At 62.3% G+C, this 27,667-nt stretch overlaps 1 protein-coding gene across 1 annotated transcript; it reads right to left on the reverse strand.

The window, feature by feature from the left end:
* Positions 1 to 1,050: 1,050 nt before the first annotated feature.
* APOB (apolipoprotein B) lies at positions 1,051 to 27,574 on the reverse strand. Its single transcript, XM_056815009.1, has 29 exons — positions 27,392 to 27,574; positions 27,093 to 27,131; positions 26,629 to 26,744; positions 24,854 to 24,999; positions 24,518 to 24,671; positions 24,059 to 24,214; positions 22,780 to 22,904; positions 22,557 to 22,642; positions 22,080 to 22,308; positions 21,653 to 21,880; positions 21,396 to 21,516; positions 21,173 to 21,316; positions 20,722 to 20,933; positions 20,326 to 20,563; positions 19,775 to 19,951; positions 19,384 to 19,575; positions 18,761 to 18,928; positions 18,248 to 18,459; positions 17,762 to 17,917; positions 17,526 to 17,653; positions 17,198 to 17,411; positions 16,826 to 17,001; positions 16,550 to 16,737; positions 16,287 to 16,417; positions 15,727 to 16,112; positions 5,925 to 13,481; positions 4,747 to 4,861; positions 4,412 to 4,595; positions 1,051 to 2,861 (listed from the first exon to the last, which is right to left on the reverse strand). Exons 1-29 carry the CDS (start codon positions 27,447 to 27,449, stop codon positions 1,284 to 1,286), a joined length of 13,614 nt encoding a protein of 4,537 aa, XP_056670987.1. The 5' UTR covers positions 27,450 to 27,574; the 3' UTR covers positions 1,051 to 1,283.
* Positions 27,575 to 27,667: the final 93 nt, after the last annotated feature.

Raw genomic sequence — 27,667 nt, forward strand, 5'->3', positions numbered from 1 at the left:
GGGAGGGGAGAGGGGGGAGGGGAGGCGGGAGGGGAGGGGAGGGGAGAGGAGAGAAGAGGAGAGGAGAGGGGAGGGGAGGAGAGGGGAGAGGGGGAAGGGAGGGGAGAGGAAAGGAGAAGAGAGGGGGGAGGGGAGGGGAGAGGAAAGAGAGGAGAGGGGGGAGGGGAGTGGAGGGGAGGAGAGGAGAGGAGAGGAGAGGAGAGGAGAGGAGAGGAGAGGAGAGGAGAGGAGAGGAGAGGAGAGGAGAGGAGAGGAGAGGAGAGGAGAGGAGAGGAGAGGAGAGGAGGGGAGGGGAGGGGAGAGGAGAGGAGGGGAGAGGAGAGGAGAGGAGGGGAGAGGAGGGGAGGGGAGGGGAGAGGAGAGGAGAGGAGAGGAGAGGAGAGGAGAGGAGAGGAGAGGAGAGGAGAGGAGAGGAGAGGAGAGGAGAGGAGAGGAGAGGAGAGGAGAGGAGAGGAGAGGAGAGGAGAGGAGAGGAGAGGAGGGGAGAGGAGAGGAGGGGAGGGGAGGGGAGGGGAGAGGAGAGGAGGGGAGAGGAGAGGAGAGGAGGGGAGAGGAGGGGAGGGGAGGGGAGAGGAGAGGAGAGGAGAGGAGAGGAGAGGAGAGGAGAGGAGAGGAGGGGAGAGGAGAGGAGAGGAGAGGAGAGGAGAGGAGAGGAGAGGAGAGGATGTATTATACAAAAAAATATTTATAGCAACTCTTTTTTCTCTGTCTCTCTCTGTCTCCCTCTCTCCTGCTCTGTCTCTCCCTCCCTCCCTCCCTCCCTCTCTTCTCTCTGTCTCTGTCTCTCTCCCTCTCTCTGTCTCTGTCTCTCCTCCCTCCCCATATCTCTCTCTCCCTCCGTCTTTCTGTCTCTCTGTCTCCTCTTTGTCTCTGCCTCTGTGTCTCTCCCTCTCTCTCAGTCTCTCTCCTCCCTCCCCATATCTCTCTCTCCCTCTCTGTCTCTCCCTTTTCCTCTCCCTCTCTCCTGCTCTGTCTCTCTCCTCCCTCCCCGTCTCTCTGTCTCTCGCTCCCTCCTGCCCTCCCAGAGCTAAGAAGAGGCCAGCTGCCAGCTTAGGAGGTCTCGAACACTTCATTTATTTGGATTTTCCAAGTCCAACAAGAACACTTGATTAGAATTTCGGCCCCCCAGAGCCCAGCTGCCCCTGCGTGTGTCTCTCCCAATTGCCCAGCGAGGGCTCCGCTTCTTCCTCCGCTGCGCTGCCCAGGCTTTCCGCAGGGCTTCCTTCTTCTGGGAACTGGATGCGAGGAGTCCCTGAAGGGTGTCCCCGAGGGCAGGGCGGCCACTAGCGGAGAGGGAAGGGGACGTCGATGGTCAGCTGCCCGGGGCGGACCTGCACGTAGGTGTCCAGGCTACGGCCCGCCGCCCGCTGCTGGCTCAGCACGCTGTCCAGGATGGCGCGGCAGCCTGAGGCCAGCAGGCGAAGGAGCCCATCGGCCCGCTCGGCAGCCCACCGGAGAGCCCGCGAGAGCTGCTCGGGGGCGGCCTGCAGCTGGGTGTGGAGCTCGGCTGCCGTCCTCTTGGCCGCGGCCGCCCAAGCCCCGATGCCGTCCTGGGCCTGCCGGCACAGCTCCTGCAGCCTCTCGTGCCCTCTGCCCTCCTCCAGCAGCAGGATGCTCAGCGCGTCCTGAACCTCCTTCCACGGCAGCCAGGCCAGCGGCTCTCTGTCGCCCAGGAAGCCCGCCAAGGTCTTGGCCTGGAAGTCCAGCAGGGCCTGCACGATGCTTCGGGCCGCCCGCAGGAGCGTCTCCTCCACCTCGTAGTACGCCAGGGCCCAGCCGGAGCCCCCTGGGCCGCGGTGCTCCTCCCACAGGGCTTTGGTGGCAGCGTGGAGCCGGCTCAGGCGCTCGGACGCCGCGGCCAGCTGGGCCTGAACGAGGAAGCCCGCGGCCTGCAGGCCCTCCCCGAGCTCCTGGATGAGCATCGCGGCCCAGTCCGTGGCCAGGTGCGCCCCATCCACGAACAGCCTTTTGAGCTCCGCCAAGTCCTCCCTCTGCAGCTCCTCGAGCAGCTCCTGGAAGCCCTGGAAGCTCTGGGCCAGGGTCACCTGGAGGGACTCCAGGAGCTCGGAGAGCGCCTCCGTCTGCACCCAGCTCAGGCCGTCCTGGACGCCGTCGCCCAAGCCCTGCAGCGTCTCTCCCAGGTCCAGCAGGGCCGCCTTGGCGGAGAAGCCTTCGGAGCCCCTCGCCGAGCCCAAGCCCAGGTGCCGCGAGAGCGCCTCGTCGTCCGCGTCCCTGATGGAGGACAGCAGCGCTGCCAGGGCCTGCTGGACGCCGGACAGGGCCCGGGACAAGGCCGCGGCCACCCGATGAAGGACCGCCGAGCCCAGCTCGTCTGCGGTGTGGCCGCCCGGCCGCCCCGGGAGCCAGAAGCGGCGCTCCCCAAGGAGCTCGATGGCCGAGCGGAGCAGGAGCTGAGCTCTCCGGTGGCCCTCCTGCCCGAGGCTCGAGGCCCAGCCCAGGCTCTTGTGCTTGAGCTCCTGGAGGTCTGCCTGCTGGTAGAGGCGCTTGGCGTACTCTCCCGCCTGCTGGTACATGGCGGGGACGCTGCCCACTGCCCGGCGCAGCCCCTCGTCCGCCTCGTCCAGGCGCCGCATGGCCCCCGCGTAGGTCTCGTCGGCCCTCTTCGCCAAGACCCTCCCGAGCTTGGCCGAGGCCCTGGAGAGCTCCAGGCCTGTCTGCTGCCGGTGCCACGTGTCCAGGTAGCCGTACAGGGCCTTGGCCGCCCGGGGCCAGGCAGCGCCCAGGCTCTGCGCCAGCTCCGAGACCGCCTCCTCATCCCAGCTCACCCTCAGCTGCAGGAGCCGCGGCCCCTCCACGGAGAGCACAGCCTGGGACACGTCCAGCTTCCTTCCGGCCGAGCCCTGAGACAAAGAAAAGGCACCCAGGGGTGAGTGAGTCTGGTCACCGAAACAAAGAAAAGGCACCCAGGGGTGAGCGAGTCTGGTCACCGAAACAAAGAAAAGGCACCCAGGGGTGAGCGAGTCTGGTCACCGAGACAAAGAAAAGGCACCCAAGGGTGAGTGAGTCTGGTCACCGAGACAAAGAAAAGGCACCCAGGGGTGAGTGAGTCTCTGCTCACCCTGAGACCAAGAAAAGGCACCCAGGGGTGAATGAGTCTGGTCACTGAGACCAAGAAAAGGCACCCAGGGGTGAGCGAGTCTCTGCTCACCCTGAGACAAAGAAAAGGCACCCAGGGGTGAGCGAGTCTGGTCACTGAGACAAAGAAAAGGCACCCAGGGGTGAGCGAGTCTGGTCACCGAGACCAAGAAAAGGCACCCAGGGGTGAGTGAGTCTGGTCACCGAGACAAAGAAAAGGCACCCAGGGGTGAGCGAGTCTCTGCTTGCCCTGAGACAAGAAAAGGCACCCAGGGGTGAGTGACTCTGGTCACCGAGACCAAGAAAAGGCACCCAGGGGTGAGCGAGTCTGGTCACCCTGAGACCAAGAAAAGGCACCCAGGGGTGAGTGAGTCTTTGCTCGCCCGGCCGTCAGTTCCCTCTCTAAGACCTTGCTGGGCTCTGCTCATGTCTACCGATTCCCAGGGGGGAAGTGGCGGGTGAGCTCCCACCATGGGCATCTTCACATCATTCTTCTCCTTTAGCCTTTACCTTCCAGAGTCAATGCCGTGTATCAGTGCCAAGGCACGGGAGCAGAAAGGGCTGGGCAGTGGAGGTCAAGTGACTTGCCCAGGGTCACATGGCTAGGCAGTGTCATAGGCCAGATTGGAACCCAGGCCCTCCCATCTCCAGGCTTGACTTTAGCCACAGCTGCCCTTTTTCTGTCTTCTACACACACCCCCCTGTGCCTGGTGCCTCTTCATTGGGGTCATTATTTATACCCTGCAGCCAGTCCCGAGAGGCTGATGCAGACAAGGAGCCCTGGTCCCCCTCTCTCTTCAGGCCTCCTCCCCACCTGCCTGGCCTTCTCCTCTCCTCTGACTCTGCCACCCCCTGGCTCCTCATACCCGGACCATTGCAAGGGCTACTGGTGCGGAGGAGGGAGGGAGGGAGGGCTCTGCCTGCCAAATGAGCCAAATGAAGGGAAAGGATGCAGAAGAAAGGCAGCGCAAGGGCTGTTTTGGTCCACGGATGGGGAAACTGAGGCCTGGAGACTTGTCAAGATCTCCTGGATGCCGAGTGGTGGGGCTACGAGCAGAGGAGGGAGTCAATCATTTTTCTGAGAGGGCACAGGTACCACTCAGCCCTGGCATTCTAAATCAATTTTCCCTAACTATAGAGGAGGGAAAAGGGAGGGAAGGAAGGGAAGGGAACCTGCCTCAGTTTCCAGAAAGTGGGCTTTGGGTTCCCCTAGTCTCAGGAGCTCCTGGGCTCGAGGAAACACCCCAGGGGCACTTTCCCCACTGCTCAGCTTGGTGGGCTTCCCCTGCCTCTCTCCCATGTCCAGGGCCCCCACCTTGGGCTGGTAGTACATCTTCCCTTGGAGCACAAGGTCTTCTCTCTGTTCCTCGATGCCTAGGGTGCCTATGGGTGGAGAGGAGATGGTCACGGAAGAGCTGTTTTGGTTTTCCTGGTAGTGCACGTGGACGTCGGTGAATGTGGGGCTGATGATGCTCAGGGTCATGGTTTCCTCCAAGACTCTGAAACAGGAAAGGCCCATCATCAGACGCTGAGCAGTGCCGAGACCCGGCCCCTTCCCCGCTGCCAGCTCAGACGCCCCTGGGGATTTCCATTCTGAAGAGTTCCTGACCTGAATCCCCTCTTCTGCACAACAGACAACGCCGTACTTACTCAAAGCCTTGGTACGTGAAGTCGTCTTGATATTCCGCACTCAGGTCCCTGTGGGAGAACGTGCCCCTTGTCTTCCCCACCAGGACACCATCTTCAAAGGTCCCTGTGGACTTAACTGTGGGAGAGAGATGGCCAGGGTTGCTGCATTATCGGGGAAGAACCATGAGTGGGCACAGACCCAGAAGTGAAGAATTCAGTTAGGAGGGCACCACAACAGTGCCTGGGGTTGAGAAGACCCGAGTTCAAATCCAATCTCAGATACTTGCTGGCTGTGGGACCTTTAACTCCTATTTGCCTCAGTTTCCCTCAACTGTCAAACAATAACAGCATCTCCTCCCAGGGTGGTAAAAATATTCGCAAAGCACTTTGCAAATGTTAAAGTGGCATGTAAATTCTAGCTGTGGTTATAAGGATTTCTTTGAATGACCTTACCTTCAGTCTTCAGAATGGATACTAGGTATTGGTTTCAAAGCTTAGCTAAGTGACTTGCCCAAGGTCACACAGTGAGAAAGTGAGATCAAAGCTGAACCCAGGACATCCCATCACTATCCACTGAACCACCTAGCTGCCCCTATTGGGATAATTATTATAAAGTCTTACTATTATTCTTCTACATTTTCAGCTGGTAAGAAATTAAATTGCCACAATTTTGGAAAAATAAAAGGTTTATTTTCTTTGTTTGTTTGTTTAGAGCCACGACTTGTGTATTTCCAGGCCTGGCCCGGGACACGGTTTTTACCTACTCGATTCTTTCTGCAGAAAGCCCTTCTAGAATGGCCCACGACCTCCCTCTCAGCCTCTAAGGGGGGACCACCTCGGCTGAGTCTGTGCCGGGTCTGAAGGGCCTACCAGGGGCACATGAGCATGGGGAAAGCTACTGTTTGGTGAACAAGCTACATTGTCCCAAGCCAGTTTTGACTCTGATTTTCCCAAGAATAAACCTATGATCATGAAAAAAAAATTCTTTTCATCTCATTGCAGCTCGGCCTAGCTAAAGGGCACTGATCTCCACCTCCCACAGTCCCTGTTCCTAAAGGAACCCTATCCAAAGCTGAGAGGGTGTGACTGCCACCATGGGCCTTCCTCCATTCTGGGATGTCACCTGGGAGCACACTCAGCCCCTGGCTCACCTGGTGGGGACCCCTACTCAGAGGAAAGAGAATCAGCTCTGTCCTTACCATTGAGGTCATATTCGAGGGGCTGGATTGTGGAGCTGCACGTGGCCTCCAGCGTGGTCTCCAGCTGGTTCTCTTTCTTCCTTAGTCGAGCACTCCAGGTGGTGTTGTAGACTGGTGATGCCACTCGCAACTCTCCAGCCAGTGCTCCAAAGGAGGGCAAGAAGATGCCAGTGGGAAGCCAGAAGGTCAGAGCTGGGACTCGAATGCTCTGCTCAGACATGGTGATGGTGGGTAGGTCAAAGTCTGCAATTTTGGTAGCCACCTCATTCAGATCCAGAGTCACCCCACCAAGGGGAAGTCTTTTAGGAAGAGTGAATGGAGACAGGGTCACCTGGAACTCGGGCACCGTCACCCTCAACAGGGGAAGGGTGGACTCTTCAGGGGGAGAATATTCTGTAGACACATCCACTCTGGGGAATTTTACTTGGGGCAGAAATGGTAAACTGATGGCAAATGGCGCAATGCTCGTCTTCTTGGCCAATCTCATGGAGGCACTTTCCAGGATGGAGGGGGGAGCGTGGCCACTGCTTAGTGTGACCAGAGACCTCAGTTCTGGTCTGGGGATGAGGAACTCATTGGCTGTTTCTTTCACAGGGATGGAAAACCGATAGCCGCTGTGGTTCTTGGTATAAACCAGAGCACTGGAAAACTGGAGGTATTGTTTGTTGGTATAGTTGGTGACATCCATCTTCAAGATGTCCCAAAGGCTAATGTCATAAACTGGCAGGAGGATGTCATCAAGGAAGGCCATTTGGCCTTCTAAAGAGCTGGCCACGTCCATCCTTATTTCCGCTGGGTCGTTAGACAGCTGTACATTGTGACCAAGGGACACGGACTGAATGTGACCCTCCCCTTTCCAGCTGGCTTTTTGGTCCTTGAAACTGGCAGTCAGGCTCACCACCTGGCTGACAGAGGCCTTCTCAAAGAGGGAACTGGGCTGGCTGGCATGAACCTGAATCACACTGGAGGCGGTCCAAGGAGCAAGCTCTAGAGTCACTTTGCTACTCTGCTCCCCGTTTGTTGAAAACCCTCCCCTCAGCTGTAAAGAGTTTTCTCCCTTGTGCTCCCAGAGAGTGTAGATGTGCCCAACAGAAGCCTCCCCTGCCAAGTTTTCCTTCATCTCTATGTTCCAGATGCCATCCATTTTGGAGGTCCCTTCTAGCTTCAGTGAAGAGCGTGTGCTCTTTGGGTCCAAGTAAGAGTTGGCCTCACTGGAGATGGACCCAGAATACTTTTGGGAGAGGACCGAACCACTGAGTCTACTTTGGGTGGCTGTCTCAATGGACAAGTAAGGGGTGAAACCTTCTGATGTGAAGCTTTCTAAGGCAAGCTTGTGGTCAATGGCCCCTTTGGCACTGCTGTGCAACCGGGCAGACTGAAAGTCATACTTGACATTGATGGATGAAGAGATGGTGGGTTTAGGTTTCATGGTTCCGGTGAGCTCCTGCTGGAAATTTGCTTTCAAAACTGGGCACTGCACTCTGGCTGTGGTGGTCACAGATGCTTCCATGTTCCTCTTGGTCAGACTCACGGTACTGTCGTGATTCCCCTCCACAAATCTGTTAGTCAGGGATAGAGCCATGGCTAGCTTCAAGCCTCTTTTCCTGGTCAAACTAGTTGTGCCATCTAACTTGTACTGTAAAGCATCGATGACTGAAGAAGAGGATGACCTGAAATGAGCCACAACATCTGACTGGTTGTAGAGCCCCATGTTTGTGTTCAACGTGATAACGCTTGACTTAAAGGAGAAATCGTAAGTGAAGTTGCCCATGGCTGGGATCAGAAGGTGGTCAGACGTCCTCGGAATCTTGATATCAGGGAGCGTGAGCTTTCGGAGGCTCCTGGGCACATGAAGGACGGGGAATTCCAGGGATGGCACGACGAGGGTGTAGGATGGCAAGGAGAAGCCGATGCCAGGGATGGTGAACCCAGGGGTACTGATCTCCTTGGGAATCGTGTAGCCAAATGCTGGCATCTCTGCGGTGAATGGAGGGACTACAAGGTTGAGCCCTGGGAGGAAGTACCCTGGAACCCTCAGAGACCTAGGGAGCTTGTCGAGAGATGTTTCTACTTTGTATTTATCAAATTGGACTTTTGCTTCATTGTATGACTTTGTGAGGAAGCTAAATGCCTTGTCTCTGCCTTTCTCAACGTGCTGTCTGAGAGCATCGATGTTTCGACAGAGGGCATCGTAAAAAGCTCTGAGGGGGAATGGAATGGCATGCGTGTCTCTGTTCTTCTTATACTGAACATTGACACTCAGATCAAAGCCTTGCTTCGTGGTCTGCAGAAAGTCCTTCAAGCCTGTTCTTTCCCACAGGGAGAAGTCTTTCACCTGGGGAGTCGTGACGTTGGTGTAAGGCAGAGTCATTTCAGGGATCGTAAGCGGGATGTTTAAGAAATCCAGGTTGGCTTCCCCATTAATGCTCACGTGAGCCTCAATGCTCCTCTCACTGTTTCCTGCAGAGAAATTCTGACTGTATCTGTACTGATTGAACCTGGCACCAGATTGCCAACTGACTTGCTGGACGTCACAACTCAGGACCAGAGCATAGTTGTTGAGGAAATCGATCTTTCCAGTCAGTTTCAATGGAAAACTCACCTTAATGTTCCCTTCGTTATTCATTTCGGCACCGATCTCAAATGGCTGCGCTAAAAGGGACAGAGAATTTTTCAAGGTTCCAGTAACCCTCCCATTTAAGTGAGCCTCGTGGGTGCCAGTGAGTTCTGCCTTCAGCTCTCCCAGGAGCACAGAGCCCCGAGCCGTCAGTGCGCTGTGGCCCACATGCTGGGACTCGGCTTCCGACTGGAGTTCAAATTTGGCAAAATTGAGGAAGCCAGATTCGGAGAGCAACTTCTGGTTGACTTTCACGTGTTTGCTGTTAATCTTATTGGTCATGCCCAGTGAAGCCATTGGTCCTTCCACAGTGAACCTGAGTTGGGACTCATGTGTGCCCTCGTCAGAGAAGCGGGGGAAAGCCCATTTCCAAGACCCTTTTCCAGTGGAAGTCGCTGCCACGCGCCCCGCTTCCAGGAGCATCACCAGCTCGTGGCGCAGGTCTGTCTGGCTGGAGAAGTCCATTTGAGGAAGGTTCAGCTTGTGGGAATACTTTGTGTCACTCTCAAAGGTCACTTGCTTCTGCAGCTTGAGAGTCAGGCTGTTATTCAGCTCCACTGTGTTCTTGGCAGTGTAGACAGTGGCCACCGTGTCCATTTTGCCAAGGATGGAGGTGGCCAAAAACAGCACCTCACTCTCATGATCTGCCTTCAGGTACTTGCTGGAGAACTTTAGAGATTCCTTTATATCCATCCTTTCCATTTCAGGGGCTGAAAGGTGTGCATCCGCTTGAAACGTGAAATCCAGGAAGTCCAAAGTGGATTGTCCTTCTGCGGTCACGGAGGCCACAATCTCTGGGTTGCTTTTGGAGGTCGTTGTGTTCTCGATGCCCCCACTCGCGTCCAGGGTGAAGAAGGGAGAAGTGATTTTTAAGACACCCGACATTTTGCCAAAGGTTGGGACTACAACTGTATGAGGGATGTGGGGAAGTTGAAATTCTGGGATTTGGAGATCAGGAACCTGAAATTCACTTAGGCTGAGCTTGGGAATCAGGATTTCTGGGACAGTCAGTTCTGGGAAATGGAAGTCAGGGAGGGTGAGGTAGGCAATAAATGTGTCCTTCACCTTCAAATCCTGCAGAGATACTTCTGGCAGGGGCCACCGGAATTCACTGGACATCATCTGGTCAATGGTCCTAATGATCTTGAGTTTTATTTCTATGAGGTCAATGGTAAAGGAAGGAACCATGAAGGTATTGAAGATGGTAAATTCTGGGGTGGTAAACTTGGACGGAACCCTGATTTCTTTGAGCTTCTTCATGTTGATCTGAATAGAAGGGATCCGTAAGTCTGTCAGGGGAATGATGAAATCAGGAGTCTGAAAGGTGGCCTCTTGTAGAGCTCGGAGACTGACTTCGAAGGCAGGCAGGGTGCCGAGGGCTGTCCTGATCTCGGGGACAGTAAAGCCGTGCTCTACCAGCATTTTTAGCTTCTCCGCCCAGTCGCTGATGTTGTATTGCTCAGCAAAGTCAGTTATCTCTTTGGCAATCAGCTGCCACCAATCATGGACATAGTTGACAAGGGTGTCATACACCTGGCTGAGAGTTTGCAAGCGTTGCTGGATCTCCTTCTGAAGGTCCACTTTGTAGAGGCGGTCTCGTGTGTCCTCGAGGACTTCCAGAAATCTCCCTCTGATGTCGACTACAAAATTAGAGCCCATGATGTTCCAGAACCAGTCAGTGATCACAGTGAGCTGGGTGTCCTTGATCTTCTCCAGGTAGTCAGAGAGCACAGCTCTGACCTCTGCTACATACAATTTGGCAGCTTCTACTTTCTGGGGAAGCTCCAGAGCCCGGATTTCCTCATTGATATTATGGATCAGCTCACGGATTGTCTTATTGGCTTCATCCACAAACTGATTGTAATCAAAAGACTGCAATGTCTTTACCAACAGGTCCAGGAATTTGTTCACTTCATCAATCAGTTGCCCAAATGTGACTGTCTGGATCTTCTTAATGGCCTCATCAACAAGTAAACAGAGTTTCTCAAAATGGGCTTTTATTTCGATTTTTTTCAGGGAGTTGGCCAGTCCCCGAATGGTTTCTTTCAGCTTATATTGGTTGGCCAATTGGACCAATTTATCCATTAAGACCTGGACCTGTTTGGATACCTCATATTTATTAATGAGCTCATGTATCTTAGCTTGAAAAACGCTGACCTTTTCAGCCACTTCATAATCTTCTAAAAGATTCATGACAAGAATTGTTATATGCTCAACAATATTCTTTATTTCTTGGATTGGCAAAGAAGTCCTAAAGAATTCTAAGTACACTCTAACATCAATGTCCTCGATTCGTCTTTTTAGCCAATTAGCCCAGTCCTGGAGGTCAACAGCCTGAATTTGGTGGCTCAGCTGCTGCAGTTTCTCCAGGATCTGAGCTCGAATCTGGTACTGAGAATCTACCTTCTGAATCCAGACCACAGCCCTACTGCCCATTTTATTGACATCGAGGTTTTCAACAAAGACATAAACATCTTGGACCGCTTTCATCACAAGTACACGGATCTGATACCGCTCATCAACAAACTTTAATTTTTCAACTATGTGGTTGATTAGTTTTGTGATTGATTCTTTTAATTTATGCAAGTCATAATTATCTTTAATATACTGATCAAATTGTATCAAGTTAGTCTGGAACTGAGTGGAGAATTCATTGAGGCTGATTTTGGCATTATCTAATGAGTTCTGCAGATCATCGATTGTAAACTTAGAATTTTCAAGAAAAGCAATCAGGCTCTCCTTCACATTTACAACTCGTGCTTCAAGATTCAGCTTGCTGAGCTGGTCATTAATCAGTTGGGGGAGTCTGTCTAAGGTCGCTCGGAAGTGCTTCACGTGGCGGTCGATATTGATGCTCTTCAAGTACTGCTGCAGGTACTGGAGGCTGGCCAGCACGGCCCCTCGGGCTTTCTCGAAATAAGCAGGCAGGCTCGCCAAAAACGGAAGGTCGATGACGTGAAGGTCCAGATTCTTGTCATACTTAACAGTGCCCGCAAGACTGAAAACCTGAGGCTCAGCAACAGCAGTCCTCAAGTCAAGTGCATCAATGGCATTAACAGGTTCGCTGAACAAATAGGGAAGCTCCATGGGTGAGTCAAAGACAGCAAGGTCTACAGTGGCCCCGGCCCTGAGCTCCACACCCACTCTCTCATGGGTGTTGTAAGCCTGGAGGTCGTGGTCATAGCCATTGTTGTTGGCCAGGGCCTTCAGCTTCCAGGAGCTGGACTGCTCAGCTGGAGTGAACAGGGCGGTGACTTTGTGATCGAGGGAAGTCTCGAGGCTCCTCCTGGATCGGAGCTGATGGCCCGAAGATGCTTTATAGTCGTGGGAGAAGGTGAAGGCCAGAGGCTCTGCTTTCAGCAGGAATTTGCTGTACAGCTGCCCCGTGTGCTCTCCGAGGAGGATCAGGCGCCCATTGCCTGTGGTGTGAGCATCCACGGCCAACTTGAACGGCTCCGCCATGGCATGGAAGATGTTGCTGAAATGCAGGGACTCTGAGTGGTAGGCGGTGTTGATGTCAATGGAAGAAGCCAGCCCGGCGAGGTTGGCACTGAGCCGGTGGGTCAGCTCTGAGTCCCCCACTTTGCCGACAGTGTCTGTTTTGTAACTCGCAGACAAGTCGGCATAGGTGACGCTGTAGACATGCTTGATTTCTCCATTTCCATAGGTGCCTTTCACATTGCCCCCCAGACTCAGCTTGAGGGGCTCCAGCCTCAGCTTCCCTGTGTTGGCCAGGTCCAGGGCATTGAACTTGAGGTTGTGGTTCACGGCAGCTAGGAGAGAGTAAGGCTGAAGCTGGACATTGAAGCTGTGCTGGTAGAGCTTGTCTGAGCTTAGCACATTCTCCATTTTGGAGGTGAAATCTAAGGACAAGCCAGCAATGACCAGGCTGTTCATGTGCTCCAACTTGATGTCCTGATAGGATCCCATCATATCATTGGACAGCGTCAGTCCTTCTTTGTTCATTCTGAAGTTGAAGACGTTTTTGCTGTCTGTGCCCCAAACCGCAGCCTGGTACACGCTGCCCAGGGCTACCTCTGTGAGGGCCAGCTTGCCATCCACGGTGAACTTGGCATTGTTTTCCTGATAGCGTGCATTAGTCATCACCTTCAAGGAGGAGCCCAGGGGTCCCAGGGCAGCATTCAACTCATGCTCGAGCATCAGTGGAAGGATCTTGAGGCTGCTGGTGGCACTGGTTAACAGGCCATCTTGTCCAATCCTTAGAGTGGCCTTGTGAGCTCCACTGCTACTTCCATCGGTGCCCAGGAGGTCAGCGTTCAATTCAAGGCCTCGGGAATTGAGGGATCCCGAGAGGAGGCTGAAGGCCTTCAGGGTCCGGAAATCAGCCTGAGACTCGGATCGGAGCAGAGCGTTGTGCCAAGTCAAAGTCACGTCCAACTTGTGCAGGGCCGAGAGGTCAGAGACCTTTCCGGTGGTATCTGACTTCAGAGTCACTTGGCTGTTTTCCAGTGTCAGGGAAACAGTGTTTTTCACAGCGCCATCTTGTAGGTTGGAGGCAGATGTGACGGAGAGACTTCCATCCTCGTACCTTCCCGTCACTTGGTTGGTGGCCTGGAAGAAGGAGGAGTCCAAGCTGAGATTGGACTCTCCAGTGATCTGGCCTGTGCTCACATCTCTCTGGTAGGACAGGGCATATGTGCTCTTAGCATTGAAGGAAGAAGCCGTGAACTGACCGCTGCCTTTGATTTCTTTGAAGTACACATGAGACTTCTTCTTTGACTCTAGCTGGACTGAGAGGGACGCCTGTGGCCCCAAGTCACTGGAAGCATCGAATGTCAGGAAACCTTTGGAGGCTGGATTGTTCCCAAATTTTTCTACATGGCTGAGCTTGATATTTGAATTCAGCAATTTGTGGTGCAGAGATCCATCCCAGGAGAAAGTCAATGTGTTCTTGTGATCATAAGTTGTTTCCCCGGATCCTAAGGAAAAAGAGAAAGGACACCCGTTAAATAAAGCCAGGCCAGTACACATATGTCCTTGCCATCGCTCAGAATGGAAGCAGGGATGATTTCCTTCTCTGTACTTGTAGCCCCACTGGCCAGCACCAGGGGGAACGCACTAAATGCCTGTTGATTGACTGAGTGAGGGAGTGAAGGCACAAGCCTTGGTAGGTCTTGAAGGTGGGCCAGGTGGAGTCTAGGGGAGAGAAACTTGGCATCGGGCTGACTGGAGGCCATTGCCACTCTCAAAGACCCGGTAGATCCCAGAGGGGCTGAGATGGGCCTTGGAGGAAGAAGCTGGGGCCCACATGAAAGAAAGCAGGGATTTCTGAAAGGGTCCAGGTTGCTGCTGAAAGTGGTAAGTAGTAATTAGCAAGCCAGTGCCAGGCTCCACCGTCAACAAAGCCCAGGCTTTCCACACTTCCCCCTCACGACTGACTCTAGGGTCATTTGACCAGGGCTGGCCACTGGCATTTCTTAACATCTTCTACTCGAACCTGAGCTTGGCTCTGGGGACTCCTCCCTGTGGCCAGACCCTCGCCGAGGGCCAGGGCAGATTCCATCCTGCCCACACGGCCTCATTCTGTTTGAGCCTCAGCCCCGACTTTCCTGTAAACTCCGATTTCAACTGAATGGGAGGGAGAAGAACCCAGGCAGGCTCTCAATGGGACATCCTTGCTTCCCGTTACTCCCTCACGGAGCTCTCACAAGGATGTCTGGCCAAGTCCAGCCCAACAGCCAACCTCTCCCGAGCATGCCTGCCTGATCCTCACTGCTCGGACCCTGATGATGTTCACTGGCTTGATTTGAGCCAAAAGACACTGAGGCCATGGACTCCACTTCATCTGAGCCAGAGCCCGGGCTGGGCTCCAAAGAGGGAGAAGCCCAGGACAAACCCTGGGAGAGGGACAGCAGGAAGAACACGACAGGCAGAGGTGAGGGATCTGCCATCGATTCTTTCATTCCTTCAACAAACGTTGAGAACATGGGAATGGGCTGGGTGCTAAAGATGGGTGGGCGGGGGCCCTGCCCTACCCTTCTGGAAGGAGGGAGGAAGGAAGGAAGGGGGGAGGGAGGGAGGGAGGAAGGGAGGAAGGAAGGAGGAAAGGAAAAAAGAGGGAGGGAGGGAGGAAGGACAGAAGGAAGGAAGGAAGAAAGGAAGGAGGAAAGGAAGGAAGAGAGAGAAAGGGAGGAAGGACAGAAGGAAGGAAGGAGGAAAGGAAGGAAGAGAGAGGGAGGAAAGACAGAAGGAAGGAGGAAAGGAAGGAAGCGAGAGGAAGGGAGGAAGGATAAAAGGAAGGAAGGAAGAAAGGAAGGAGGAAAGGAAGGAAGAGGAAGGGAGGGAGGGAAGAAGGGAGGAAGGGAGGGAGGATTAGGGTTAGATGAATTGATGGATGGTTGGATAAGGAAGGATAAGACAGACGGAGAGACAGATGGATGGATGGTTGGATGGATGGACCCACATGCACCTACTCAGCAGCAAACATGGTACTGCCTAAAGCAGGAAGCCACAGGAGTGGCTTACTGCAGGTGAATGGGAGATGCCCACGGAGGGAGCACCTCTGTCCATTTTAGAAGAAAGGAAACAGGCTCTTGGGTGGAGGGAGGGACCCGTCCTCCATCCTCCTCAGGCCCTACTTTAGTCCACCTTCCCAGAGCCGGGCAGCATCGGTCCTGGGTCCGACAAAGGGACCCGATGGGCCAGGCTGGCTGCCTTGGGGAAGGATGGATGCAGCCCGCATCTGGCTGGCCTCTACACAGGCCGAGGCACACCTTGCGTCGTAGGCCCAAAACATCCAAAGAGGGGATGGACGCTTGACAGGCACACCCGGGGCCCCCCAACGTGCTCCTGTCTCTGCCTAGCGAGAGCCGCCGGGTCCATAGAAGGAGCCCAAAGCCCGGCACGAGGCCCTCCCACGGGCTCCCCGGGGCCCCTCCTGTTGCTTGGAAAGCTGGCCTTTGTCCGCAGCCTCAGCAGCCCAGCAAGGAGCAGCAGAGCCTGTGAGGTGTGGCGCTCCTACGCGCCCATCCCCTCTCGCCCATCCCCTCTCGGCCCGTCCTGCCCTCTGGGGCCCAGAGCGAGAGCCCTGGCGGGCCAGTCGAGCCTCCTCTCCTCCGGGGCAGCCCCCGGCCCTCCCCACGATGCTCCCGGTTCAGGCCTGCTTTTCCCTGACCGCTGGGCGATCCGGTTCTCTCAGGCCCCCCCCCCCCCCCCCGGGCTCACCTTGCAGCCTGTAGGAGAAGAGAGGGAGGGCCGCGTCGGCTTTGACGTGGTACCGAGACTGCAGGCTGATGTGCGGCGCTGAGGCAGCCGCCGTGGTGTTCCCGCCCGTGTAGGAGGCCGACCAGTTGTAGAGGTTGCTGTAGATGTTGGTGGAGAAGTCGAGGACGCCCAGCAGGGGCACCCGCAGGGGGTACGACTCGGGGACGGTCAGTGGGGGCAGCCGGAACTCCCTCTCGGGCCAGCGGAGCCCGATGGCCTGCAGGTCCAGGGCCGGGGTGCGGATCACTCGGCTCAGCTTCAGCTGCTCCAGAGATTTGCCTCCAAAAGGCAGAGGAACGTCCACCTTCACGTGATCCTTGTTCGGCGTGTAACGGAGCCGGCCGTCGCTGTAAGCCACACAGAAGGACGGCCGGACGGTCAGCCCGGCCTGGACGGCGGCGCCTCCCGCCTGCCCGGCCCCTCACTGACCTCCCGGCGGCTCGGGGGCCGCCGCACTGCTTCTCTGAGCCTCGGTCTGCTCGTCTGCAGAACGGGGAGAACCATCTCCGCCGACCCTTTACCTTTTCAAGAACAGCTGGTCAGGAAGCTGCAGCGCCGGCATTTCCCACTGGCGGAGGCCCTGGAGTGTCCCCTGCAGGCTCTCGGAGTAAGGGAGGCCCTGGGAGGCCTTCTGCGCCCACGTGCCCAGCGCCTGCAGGAGCCGAAGACCAGTGGTCAGAGTCCCGGGGCCCCTTGGCCACTAAGGTCAGAGCAGAGGCCAAAGGAGCCCCCTTGTCCTGGCACGGGCCGCCGCCTCCAGGAAGCCCTCCCCCAGGGCGCTGACCTGCACCAGCTTGGAGCCCATGTGGCTGAGAGTCATGTCTGTGTGGGCCAGCTTTTGCTCCAGCAGGACCCAGGCGTCCCGTCTCAGCCTGTCTCTGTAGCCGGCCACGTCCAGGGGAAGGTGGGCCGCCAGCGTGCCCGTGTCGGTGATGCTGCCCGCGTTCCACTCCAGCTCCATCTTCTTGTCGTCTGCAGGGGCGGGCAGGGCTGGTCAGCGCCCAGCGCTCAGGCCGCCCCCGCCCCCTCCCCCGCCGGCCCCTCCTCCGCCGGCCCCTACCTGAGCGCCAGGCCACCCTTTTGGACACGGTGGTGCCGTAGGCGGTGGCCGAGCTGTCGAGCTGCAGCAGGAGCTCGCTGGGGGCCCAGCGCACCAGGCTCTCGCTCCGGGCCTCGGCCTTCAGGAAGGGCACGGACAGCACGACGCCCAGGGCACCCTCTGCCTTCCGGTCACACCTGCGGAGACCGCATGCAGTGGGAAGAGGCGGGGCGCGGGCCAAGAGAAGTGGGCGGAGGCTGGCCCCGCCCGGGGGATCCTCCCACCAACCTGGAGCCCCACTGCCCTGACTAGCCCCATTTTACAGCTGGGGAAACTGAGGCAGGCGAGGGGCCTTGCCCCAGGTCTCCCCCTCAGGGCCACCTGGGCGCTCACCTGATGTGGCCCGTCAAGGTCATTTCCGTGGTTTTCCAGGCCTGGACGTCCAGCGTGAGGCTGTAGCGCGCCTGCTCCGCGTCGGACAGGTCACGGAGCCGCAGGCTGCTGCCCAGGTCCACGCCCAGGGACGGCACCTGGAGGTCGCTGCTCAGCTCCCGCCGGCTCCGCTGGTACCGGAACGTCAGCGTGGCCTCCTCGGCGGGCTTCGGGCCTGGAAGGGCAGCCGCCCCTTACTTACTGCCCCGCCCCGCCCCTGGAGGTGGGCACGGACCCGCATGGGCCCGCGCACAGACAGACAGACAGACAGACACGCGCACGCGCTCACCTTCCGCCTGGACAGCGAGCCTCAGCTGGTCCACGAGGCCGCCGCCGGGCTCTCCGCGCAGCAGCTCGTAGCTCGCGCTGGCCACGTAGTCCTCCACCTCGCCGGTGGGCCGGAGCTCCAGGTCAAAGCTAAGGAGAGGAGGCGGCCCAGGTGACCTGGCGTTGCTAGGAGACAGAGTGGGCGGGCCCTGGGCTGGGGGGGGGGCTTTAGGGGGCCGGTAGCCGCCCCGCCCTTACCTGGCGTCTGCGCTGAGGGCGCTGGCGTTGGGGTAGGTCAGCGAGGCGCAGGAGCTGAGGCCCCTCAGGAGGGGTCTGCACTGGGCCCAGGACGGCCGGGCCGCGGCCTGGCCCAGCTTGTACGAGGTGGCGGAGGAGGCCAGGGAGAGGCTGTGGCTGCAGAGAGGGCAGAGTTAGCCCAGGGCCTCGGGAGGCCCCCCAAACTCCCAACACAGGCAGCCCCCCTCCCTCTCCCCCAGGGTCCCTCGGGGCAGTCAGGGGCAGGGAGGCCCAGGAGGAGCCCTGGCCTCTCCCCCAGAGCGCCCCCATGGGCCCTGAGCACCCCGGCCTCTCCCCTGGAGCCCCCCCAGTCTCTCCCCCAGAGCCCCCTCCTCCAGATCCCCCCATGGGCCCTGAGCACCCTGGCCTCTCCCCCAGAGCCCCCCATGGGCCCTGAGCACCCCAGCCTCTCCCCAGGGCCTCCTGTAGCCCAGCCTGGAGCAGTACCTGGCCTGGAAAAGCTTGACGGGCCTCTTGGGGGCCGGGAAGGCCAGCTTCAGCTGGCCCTTGGCCAGGGCCGCTCGGGCCTCCAGGCCGGCCTCGTGGTAGAGGCGGGAGTTCATCTGCACCCGGCTCCAAGCGAAGTCTGGGACCGAGATGCCCAGGTGGGTCACCAGCTCCAGGGACAGGGAGGGCCGCGCCACCAGCTCTGCCCGCTTCTGCGGGGGACGGGGAGGGAGGGAGGCTCAGCGGCAGGAGGCGGCCTGGGCACGGTGCCAGGGAGGGCCCTTCCACTCCAAGGTGGTCTGGAGGCCCTCTGCTGGCCCCGGCCCCTGCCTGTGCGGGGGATGGGCTGCGGGGACCCCTGGCCTCCGGACCCCCCAAGGCCCTTCCCAGCCGGGGCCCCGGGCACCTGGCAGGCCTGGGTGGAACCCTGGGCCTCCGCCCTCTGCCCTAGCCTGGAGGGGCCCCGGCCTTCCTGGGTCCCCTGGCCCGGCCTCCCGACCCCCCTGGACTCACATCGGCCACCTGCAGCTTCAGGCCGCCTCTGAGGCCGGGCACGATGAGGCCGGCCGTGGCCAGCTGGAGGGGCAGCCCGGCGCCGGTGGGGAGCTCGATGGAGGCGTCCAGGAAGAGGTAGTGAAGGAACAGGTCGCTCTGCGAGCCTCGACTGAGGGTCTCCGCGATCTGGAGCAGGCAGATGGGGGGGGGGGCTGACCGGGAGGCCCCCCGGACCCCCAGGACCCCCAGAGCCCCCAGACTGACTCGAGGCTTGTGGCTGTCCCTCTCTCTGGGGCCTGGAGGGCGCCCGGGACCCCCTCTGTCCTGAGGCTCCCCCACACTGCTTGGGCCCAGCTCCTGGGTCAGTGCCGGGCAGGGGAGACCTCCGGGGCGGGCCCGGCTCTCAGTCAGTGCTTCGTGGCCCCCCCTGCGTGAGCCGGGGCTGCTTCGGCATCTGGGTTCGGAGGGATTCTGGGGGGACCTCCTTCCCGAAGCCTTCTGGGACCGCCGCCAGGTCCCCTCCCCCACACTCCCAGAATCCCTTTGGCCTGCGCCCTGCCTCCTCCCTCCCGCCCTGGCCCAGTTCTCTTGGGGGTGCCGCGGTGAGAAGCAGCAGCGGGGCCAGAGGGGGCGGCACTCACCAGCTGAGGGAGGCCTTTCAGCGACTGGACGGTCCTGAGCAGCGCCGCCCCCCAGGCCCGGACGTCCTCCAGCCTGACGTAGCCCAGCTCCTGGCCCAGCACGCGCAGGTAGGCCTGAGCCTCGGGCGCCTCCCTGGACCCCAAGTCCTCGAGGAGCCTCTGGACGTTGCGCAGGAGCCCGCTCACCATGTCCTGCCGGCACCGGGGGGTCAGGGGGGGACAGGAGCCCCGAGAGCCCACCAGGCCCAGGGAGGAGGTTGGGGGGTCGGGGAGGTGCCCCCCACCGGCTCCCCAGCACCCCTCAGAAAGGCACCCCCCACTGGCTCCCCAGCACCCCCCAGAAAGGCGCCCCCCGCGGCAAGGCTCTGGCCTCCTGGGTCCCGGGGAGTACCTGGTCCCTTTTCTCGGCCTTGCTGTAGCCGAAGTGGTCGCCGAGCACCCTGGACACGGGGTCGGGCACCCGCTCGTCCACCCAGTACAGGGCCTTGCTGGCGCTGTCGGGGAAGAAGCCCTGCTTGCCGAAGAGCGCCTCCAGGGCCGCCTCGTAGCCCTGCGCCTCCAGGCCCACCTGCCGAGAGAGAGGGTCAGGGGCTCCCCCAGCCCCCCAGCCCCCCGGGCCCCCTGGCCCCCCCCAGCCCCCCAGCCCCCCGGGCCCCCTTGGCCCCCTCTGGGCCCCCCCAGCCCCCCAGCCCCCCGGGCCCCCCCGGGCCCCCTTGGCCCCCTCTGGGCTCCCCCAGCCCCCCAGCCCCCCGGGCCCCCCCGGGCCCTCTTGGCCCCCTCTGGGCTCCCCCAGCCCCCCCAGGCCCCCCGGCCCTCCCTCTGCCCCCCCGGGACACACGGGCGCCTCCTGCCTCGGGCTGGGCCCTCCCTGTCCAGAGACACGCTGGGGGGGCCGGGGGGCGGGGGGGGGTTGGGGGGGCGGGGGGGGGCCGCGGCACCCACCTCGACGAGGTCGCTGGGGTGGAAGCCGAACAGGGACAGGGTGGTTTTCAGCACGGCCTCCCGGGGGAGGAGGCTGCGCGGCTCCAGCAGCAGGTTCCCTTCGGCCTGGACCGAGAACGGGCTGGCGCCGGGCAGCGACACCGTCTGCTGGAGCTGGTAGTTGCGGGAAAACCTCCTGGAGTCTGCGGCCGGCGGGAGCGGCGAGCCCTGGAGAGCCTCTTCCACGCGCTTCCTGAGGCTGAACCGGGGAATGGAGGCTGGCTGGGAGGCTGCCCGGGGGGGTCGCTGCCCCCTCCAGGGCTGGTCCTTGTGCTCTGGCCCCCCCAGCCCCCGCCCCCCCCCGCACGGCCCCCCGGCCCCCCCGCCCCCCTTGCCCTGCCCCCCCCGTCCCCTCACCCCTGCACGCCGGGGTCCTCGGAGCCCACGATGTTGGCCAGGTGGGAGGCCACGAAGGCCCGGACTTGCTCGCTGCCCTCCGTGCGCAGGGCCGCCACCACGCGGCGCAGAGCCTCCGGGCCGGGCTGCCTCATGAGCAGCAGGTAGGCCGCCAGGCGCGTCTCCTCGGGAGCCGCCGCCTCCAGGAAGGCCTGCAGGAGGACGCTCTGCACCTGCAGCCCAGATGGGGGAGGGTCAGTCCGGCCTGCCGGGGGAGCCTGGAGACCCCTTGGAAGGCCCCCCGGGCCGGGCTGAGCCCCTGGGGGGGGCGGCCTCTGGGAGGGTACAGGACTTGCCCAAGGTCACACGGCCAGATGGGCCGGAGCAGAGGCCGCTGAGGGGTTCCAAAGCCAGGGAGGACCCCGGAAAAGCCTCCCCAGGCGGGTGGGCAGGACGTGCGGCCCGGCCTCACCTCGTTGGTCAGCTCCATCTTCCGGAGGGCCTGCACGGCGGCCTTCTGCAGGGCCGGGGCCGGAGCGCCCTGGACGCACCTCAGGATGGAAGCCTTGAGCTGGGGGCTCGCCGCCTCCAGGACGCCGCCCATGTTGCCGAGGACCTGCGGGGGGAGGGGGGCGCGGCGTGAGGGGGGGCCGGGCCAGGCGGGGCGGGGGGAGGGGGAGGGGGCCCGGCCTTACCCGCAGGGTCAAGTGGACGTCCTGCTCGCTGCCCCCCGCACACTCGCTCCCCAGCCGGGACATCAGGTAGTCGGCGACGGCCCTCAGCTCCTGGCCCGCCCCCGGGGTCTGCGGGTGGTACCTGGGGGCCAAGAGCAGAGTTGGGGGCCCCGAGGCGCCGGGAGAGCCCCCCTTTGCCCCCCTCCTCTGGGTCCCCCCCTCTGGGTCCCCGCCAGGCTCTGGGTCCCCCCCGCCCCTGCCCCCAGCCCGGCTCTCACCTGCTCACGGCGTGGCTCAGGGCGTAAAGCGTGACCCGGTTGGGCCTCTCTTGGGCCGCCCGGAGCAGCTCGTGGAGCGCGTGGCCGGAGGGGCCGGCCACGAGGGCCAGGACGTAGGCGGCCGCGTCCAGGAGCGCCGGGCTGACCTTCTCGGTGCGCAGCCAGCGCAGGATGTGGGCGTAGCACTGCGGCCGGCCACACTGCGCCAAGGCCTGCAGGGCGACGGGGCTGGGGACGAGAGCCCAGGGTCAGCGGCCGGCCCAGGAGTCCTCCGGCCATTCTGGCCACGCCCCCCTCCGTCCGGCCCCCCCCCCATGGGAGCCCCCGCCCCCCCCTCCTCGCGGCCTCCGTCTGGCCCCCCCCAGACATGGGAGCCCCCGCCCCCCCCTCCTCGCGGCCTCCGTCCGGCCCCCCCCCAGCCCTTTACCTGGAGACGTCCAGAAGCCTGGGCAGGAGCGGCTCCAGGCCGTCCTCGGGGAGCCCCCGCAGGCCCCGGACCAGCCTGCCGAAGAGCTCGGCCCTGGCCTCGCTGGGGCCCGCGGCGGGCAGCGCCTGCAGCTCGCGCAGGGTCTTCAGCAGCGCCTCCCCGTCCTGCGCGGGGGCCGCCGGGGCCTCCTCGGAGCGCGCCACGGCCAGCCCCGTCTCCTGGGAAGCGGCTGCAAGAGGGCCGAGCCGGCACGTCTCAGGCGGAGGAGCCTCCCGAGGCCTCCTCCAGCCTCTGCTGGGCCCTTTTGGCTCACGGGGAGCTCACTACCCGCCAGCCCAGCCTCCTCTCCCTCAGCCTCACCGAGCGCCCTGGTCCACTCTCCGGCCCCCCCCCCCCGGCTGCTCCCAGAGTCCAGCCCCCACAAGGGCATCCCCGGGCCCGGCCCCCCCCAGCCCCCCGCCCAGGCCCCCGGCCCACCTGCGTCAAAGAAGCGGCTGTTTATCTTGGGGGCGTCCTCGAGTTTCAGGGTCTGCGTGACGTGGGCCGCCATGCCGGACGGGGTCCTGGAAAGCAGAGTCCGGCCTCGAGCCCGACCGTCCCCCCTTTCCCCAAGGGCCGCCCCAGCCAGGGGGCCCCCCTCACCCCCCCCACCCCCCAGCGCGAGCCCCCGGGGCAAGGCAGGACGGCGCCCGACGCGCACCTGGAGGACGACGGGAGGAAGAGATGCTGCTCCCTGCAGACGGCCTCGGCCACGTGCTTCCGGCGGGGGTCCAGCGTGTAGCGGCACGTCTGCTCGCTGCTCAGCAGGCTGGACAAGGGGCCGCCCTGGGGGGGACCGAGAATTGGGAGCCGGCTCCGAGGCCGCGTCCGGGGGCCGCCACGGGGACCCCCTTCCCTGGCTCAGGAGCACCCCCGCCGCCGCCTCCCAGGCAGAGAGCTCTGCACAGAGCGGGGGGACCCAAGGCCGGCGGAGCCCACAGACCCCTTTGAGGAGCCACTCAGCCTGTGAGCCCGAGCCCCCCGGCTGGCCTGAGCCCCCCCCAGCCTGAGCCCCCCGGCCTAGCCTGAGCCCCCCCCAGCCCGAGCCCCCCAGCCTAGCCTGAAACCCCCCCAGCCTGAGCCCCCCCCCAGCCTGAGCCCCCCCAGCCTAGCCTGAGCCCCCCCCAGCCTAGCCTGAGCCCCCCGGCTGGCCTGAGCCCCCCCCCAGCCTGAGCCCCCCCAGCCTGAGCCCCCCGGCCTAGCCTGAGCCCCCCCAGCCTGAGCCCCCCGGCCTAGCCTGAGCCCCCCCAGCCTAGCCTGAGCCCCCCCCAGCCTGAGTCCCCCCCCAGTCTAGCCTGAGCCCCCCCCAGCCTGAGCCCCCCCCAGCCTGAGCCCCCCCAGCCTAGCCTGAGCCCCCCCCAGCCTAGCCTGAGCCCCCCGGCTGGCCTGAGCCCCCCCCCTGGCCTGAGCCCCCCCCCAGCCTGAGCCCCCCGGCCTAGCCTGAGCCCCCCCAGCCTGAGCCCCCCGGCCTAGCCTGAGCCCCCCCAGCCTAGCCTGAGCCCCCCCAGCCTAGCCTGAGCCCCCCCCAGCCTAGCCTGAGCCCCCCGGCCTAGCCTGAGCCCCCCGGCCTAGCCTGAGCCCCCCGGCCTAGCCTGAGCCCCCCGGCCTAGCCTGAGCCCCCCGGCCTAGCCTGAGCCCCCCCAGCCTAGCCTGAGCCCCCCCCAGCCTGAGCCCCCCAGCCTAGCCTGAGCCCCCCGGCCTAGCCTGAGCCCCCCCAGCCTAGCCTGAGCCCCCCCAGCCTAGCCTGAGCCCCCCCCAGCCTAGCCTGAGCCCCCCCCAGCCTGAGCCCCCCCCAGCCTGAGCCCCCCGGCCCTTCGTTCTCGCTCCTTCGCTGGCTCCCTCGTCCTGTGTGCCCGGCACTGGGCTGGGCCGGAGCCCGGGGCAGCCTCGGCCCTCAAGGAGGCCCCCCGAGGCCGGAGGGCGCCGCGGGAGGCACTCACCAGGCCCCGGACGAGGGCGATGGGACTGGCGGCCCGGCTGATGGGCCGGAATCTGTCGCATCTCTGCAGGTTCCTCTGGACGGTCATCTCGGTGGCGACGGTCCCTTTTCTTGCTTGGACGGTGACCAAACTGGGGCAGCTCCCGTGGGCCGTGTCCTGGGCAGCAAAGGGGGCGGCGTTGGGGGCAGGGCGGGGGGGGGCCGGGGGGCTGCACAGTCCTCGGGCCTGAGAGCTCGCTTTGGGGAATGAGGAGCGGCCCGTCCCTCTGACTGAGGGCACCGTCGGGCGGATCTCAAGCCCCTGCCCGCCCGGTGACCGGCCCGGCAGTCGTGGAGAGCCGGAGCTGGCCGTGCGACCTGGGGCAAGTCCCTTCTGCCCCCGGCTGCCTCGGTTTCCTCAGCTGTGAAGGGGGTGGCCGTGAGGCCCCCTGGGAGTCGCCCTATCCGGCGGGAGCCTCACCAGAGACAGCTCTTGGGCGTCTTCGTCCGTCTCCAGGGGCGCCAGCAGGGCGGACAGGACGCCTCTCTTGATGTTGAGGATGTGGACGGGCTCCTCCTTCTCGGGGTACAGAAGCACCTTCTTCCCGTCGGGAATGCTGAGCCGGAGCTCGTGCCTGGCCCCGGAGAGATGCCATTGGAGGCCGGGGCTCTGCCGCCCCCCCTGGGCCTGGGGTCTCCGGGGGCCACAGACCGCCCCCTCCTCTCCTTGGGGGAGCGAAGGCGACAGAACCCCGGTGATCCGAGTGCAAATCCTGGCCCTGCCCCCCCCCCCCCCCGGGCCAGGCCCGGCCCTCACCTGGACAGGGCCTCGGAGAACGCGTCCGAGTTCTTGGTCTTCCTCAGCAGGGCCCGGCCTTCGGGGCTGAAGCCGGACACCTCCCTCAGGCTGCACTGGCTCATCCTCAGGACGAAGCTGCAGGGCTGCGGGACCTCCAGCTCCACCTGGGGAGACGCGGGAGCCCAGCGGGCGGTGTTGGGCCTCGGGCCGGCCATCCGGCCTCTGGAGCCTGTTGGCTCGCCTCCCCGGGGGCCGGTCGGGGGCCTCCTCTGATCGCAGCCGGGCTCAGCGGCCAGACACGGATCGCAGGAGGAGCCCCCCCTCCCCCCCCCTGTGCTTGTGGACTGACTGACCGACCGACTGACTGATCGACAGACTGACCAACCGACTGACTGACTGACCGACTGACTGACCAACCGACTGACTCACCGACCGACTGACTGACTGATTGACAGACTGACCGACCGACTGACTGACTGATTGACTGACCAACCAACTGACTGACTGACCGACCGACTGACTCACTGACCAACTGACTGATCGACCAACAAACCGACTGACCAACCAACCGACTGACTGACTGATTGACCAACCGACCCGACCAACAATGGGCAGGAGGTCTGGGCCGGCTTGAGTTTCTGGTGGTGGGTGCTGGGAGGCATCTGCGGGGGACAGGGCAGGGGAGTCTCCCCTGTGGGTTAGGGAAGGGCCCTGCCCGTCGGCCCCTCTAAGGCTGCTCCCTGCTCAGCCTACAGTCCGTCCGTCCGTCTGTCCTGGCTTGGGAGCCAAGGGCCAGGCGGGGGGCCAGGAGAGGCATCGAAGGCCACCGGCTCCTCCCTCCCATCCCTGAGCCGATGCCCTGGGCCTGCCCCTAGTCCTCAGCCCATGCCTTGGGGCACGCTGGGGCAACTCCCAAGCTCGGTCATGCTGTGCCCGTCTGGCCCGGCTCTGACTGAGGGTGCTGCCTGCAGGGCCGCCCCCAGACCCACCGGCTCTACATTTCCTGTGCTTTCAGGCCTTCTCCGCCTTGCCCCTCCCCCAGGGGGCCTTCCCAGATTGCCCCTGCAGAGGTGACCCCTCCTCAGCCAGACTCCCAGCATGCCGCTAGCCTTTGCCACCTGCTCACGTCTGCCCGCGGCTTTTCTTCCTGCCTGGCCTGGACGCTTCTGGGGGGACCCTCATTTGTCCCTGCGTGCCAGGGTTTGCCCCCAGGGATGGCCACGGCACCCCAGAATCCCCGGGGTCCTGCCTGCCACCGTCCCACGATAATCAGACTGTGGGGATGGAGCACTCGGTCCTCGGCCCTCTACGCATCAGAAGCGCCCGAGCTCGGCCCATGGCTTCAGTGGGGCTGGCAGAGCTTAGAGTGGGCAGGGACAGCCCGAGCTCCCCGGGAGGCAGGCAGACAGGCCGGGCAGGGCAGCCCCAACAAGGGGATTTGGGGGTCTGGGGCGCCCACAGCCCTGCTTGGGGGGAGATGCTCTCCCCAGGCAAGAGATCCGGGTCCTCCTATGGCCCTGCCCCAGGCCCCCCTCAAAATGCAGGCGAACAACAGCTAGTGAGATGCCCCCACAGACTCTCCAGAGTGCCCGCTGGCGGGCAGAGACGCCAGGCCCTCGCTGGCCCCCGGCCTCCTCCCTCCCACCTCTCGTGTGCCCCCTGCTGCAGGGAGACGGGCAGGTGGGCCACGAGGGCTTATTGGTGCCACCTCCATGCCAAGAGCTGGACGGAGAGCCCAGGCAGCCCGGGTCCCCGCCTCCCCCGGCACCCCTGGCACCCCTGGCGCCACGGACCTTGCAGTTGATTTTGGTGGCGCTGCGAGAGTCGGAGGTGCCCGCCGCGGCGTTGGCGCTCTCGGCCTCATAGCTGTACACGTATTTTCGGAGGTGTTTGAAGCGGGTCGAATCTTCTACAAAGACAGGATGGCGGTTGGGGGGCTCCCAGGGGCAGGGCCCGGAACCCTCGGACCCAAGACCCGAGCAGGGCCCCTGGGGGCTGAGGGGACCCCAGCCCAGCCTGAGGCCCAGAGAGTGGGTCCGGCCAGCAGGGGGCGCCAAGGCCCCATGTTTGACCAGGACCGGCCTCTGGCCGCCCCCAGGTGCCAAAGGTCGATAGGGGGGAGGGGACGAGCAAACAGGCAGCTGATCAATGATTAATCACCCACCCACGGGGTCCTGCAGAGGGGGAGGGCGCCCCCGAACCCCACTCCCCACCCACCTGATCCCCACTCCCCACCCTGGGCTGCTGGGAGACTTACTGGGACAGCTTGCGCTGTGGTTCTCTGCCCCCTCCTCTTCTGCAAGGGAAGAGAGCAGTCAGTGGTGGCCCAGGGCCGGCCCCCCCCCCCCCAGCGTCGGTCTTGGGCATCACTACCCGGCAGCTCTTGGGAAGATGCCCGGCCCAGGCCCAGCCCTTCTCTGAGGCTCTGCCCCCCCCCCCCCGGGCATCATCTCTGTGCCACCTCCCAGAGACGGGGCCCCTGCAGGCCCCTTTGGCCTTGGAGCACATCTGGGGGCTCCGGATCGGACCCGCGCCCAGCCTGCGCCCAGCACTCACGAGAGGAGCTGCCAGCCAGGAGCAGCAGCAGGAGCAGGAGTCGGCCCCGGGGGCCCATGGCGGCCTCCTGCCGCTCCCGAGCTCTTCTCTGGGGCCCTTGGGCGCTCGCCGGCTCACTCGGGGTCCTCGATGGGCAGCGGCTCTTCCTGCTGGCTGCCTGGTCCCGGGGAAGAATGAGCCCCTCTCTTGGAGCAGCCCTTATATAGTCCGGCCCACCGGCTGGCCGCAGAGCTCCCTGGGAGAAGCAGTTCACAGAAGATTGCAAAAGGTCCAAAG

Source organism: Monodelphis domestica, chromosome 1 (assembly GCF_027887165.1).
Source record: "Monodelphis domestica isolate mMonDom1 chromosome 1, mMonDom1.pri, whole genome shotgun sequence".
NCBI classification, from domain to species: Eukaryota; Metazoa; Chordata; class Mammalia; order Didelphimorphia; family Didelphidae; genus Monodelphis; species Monodelphis domestica.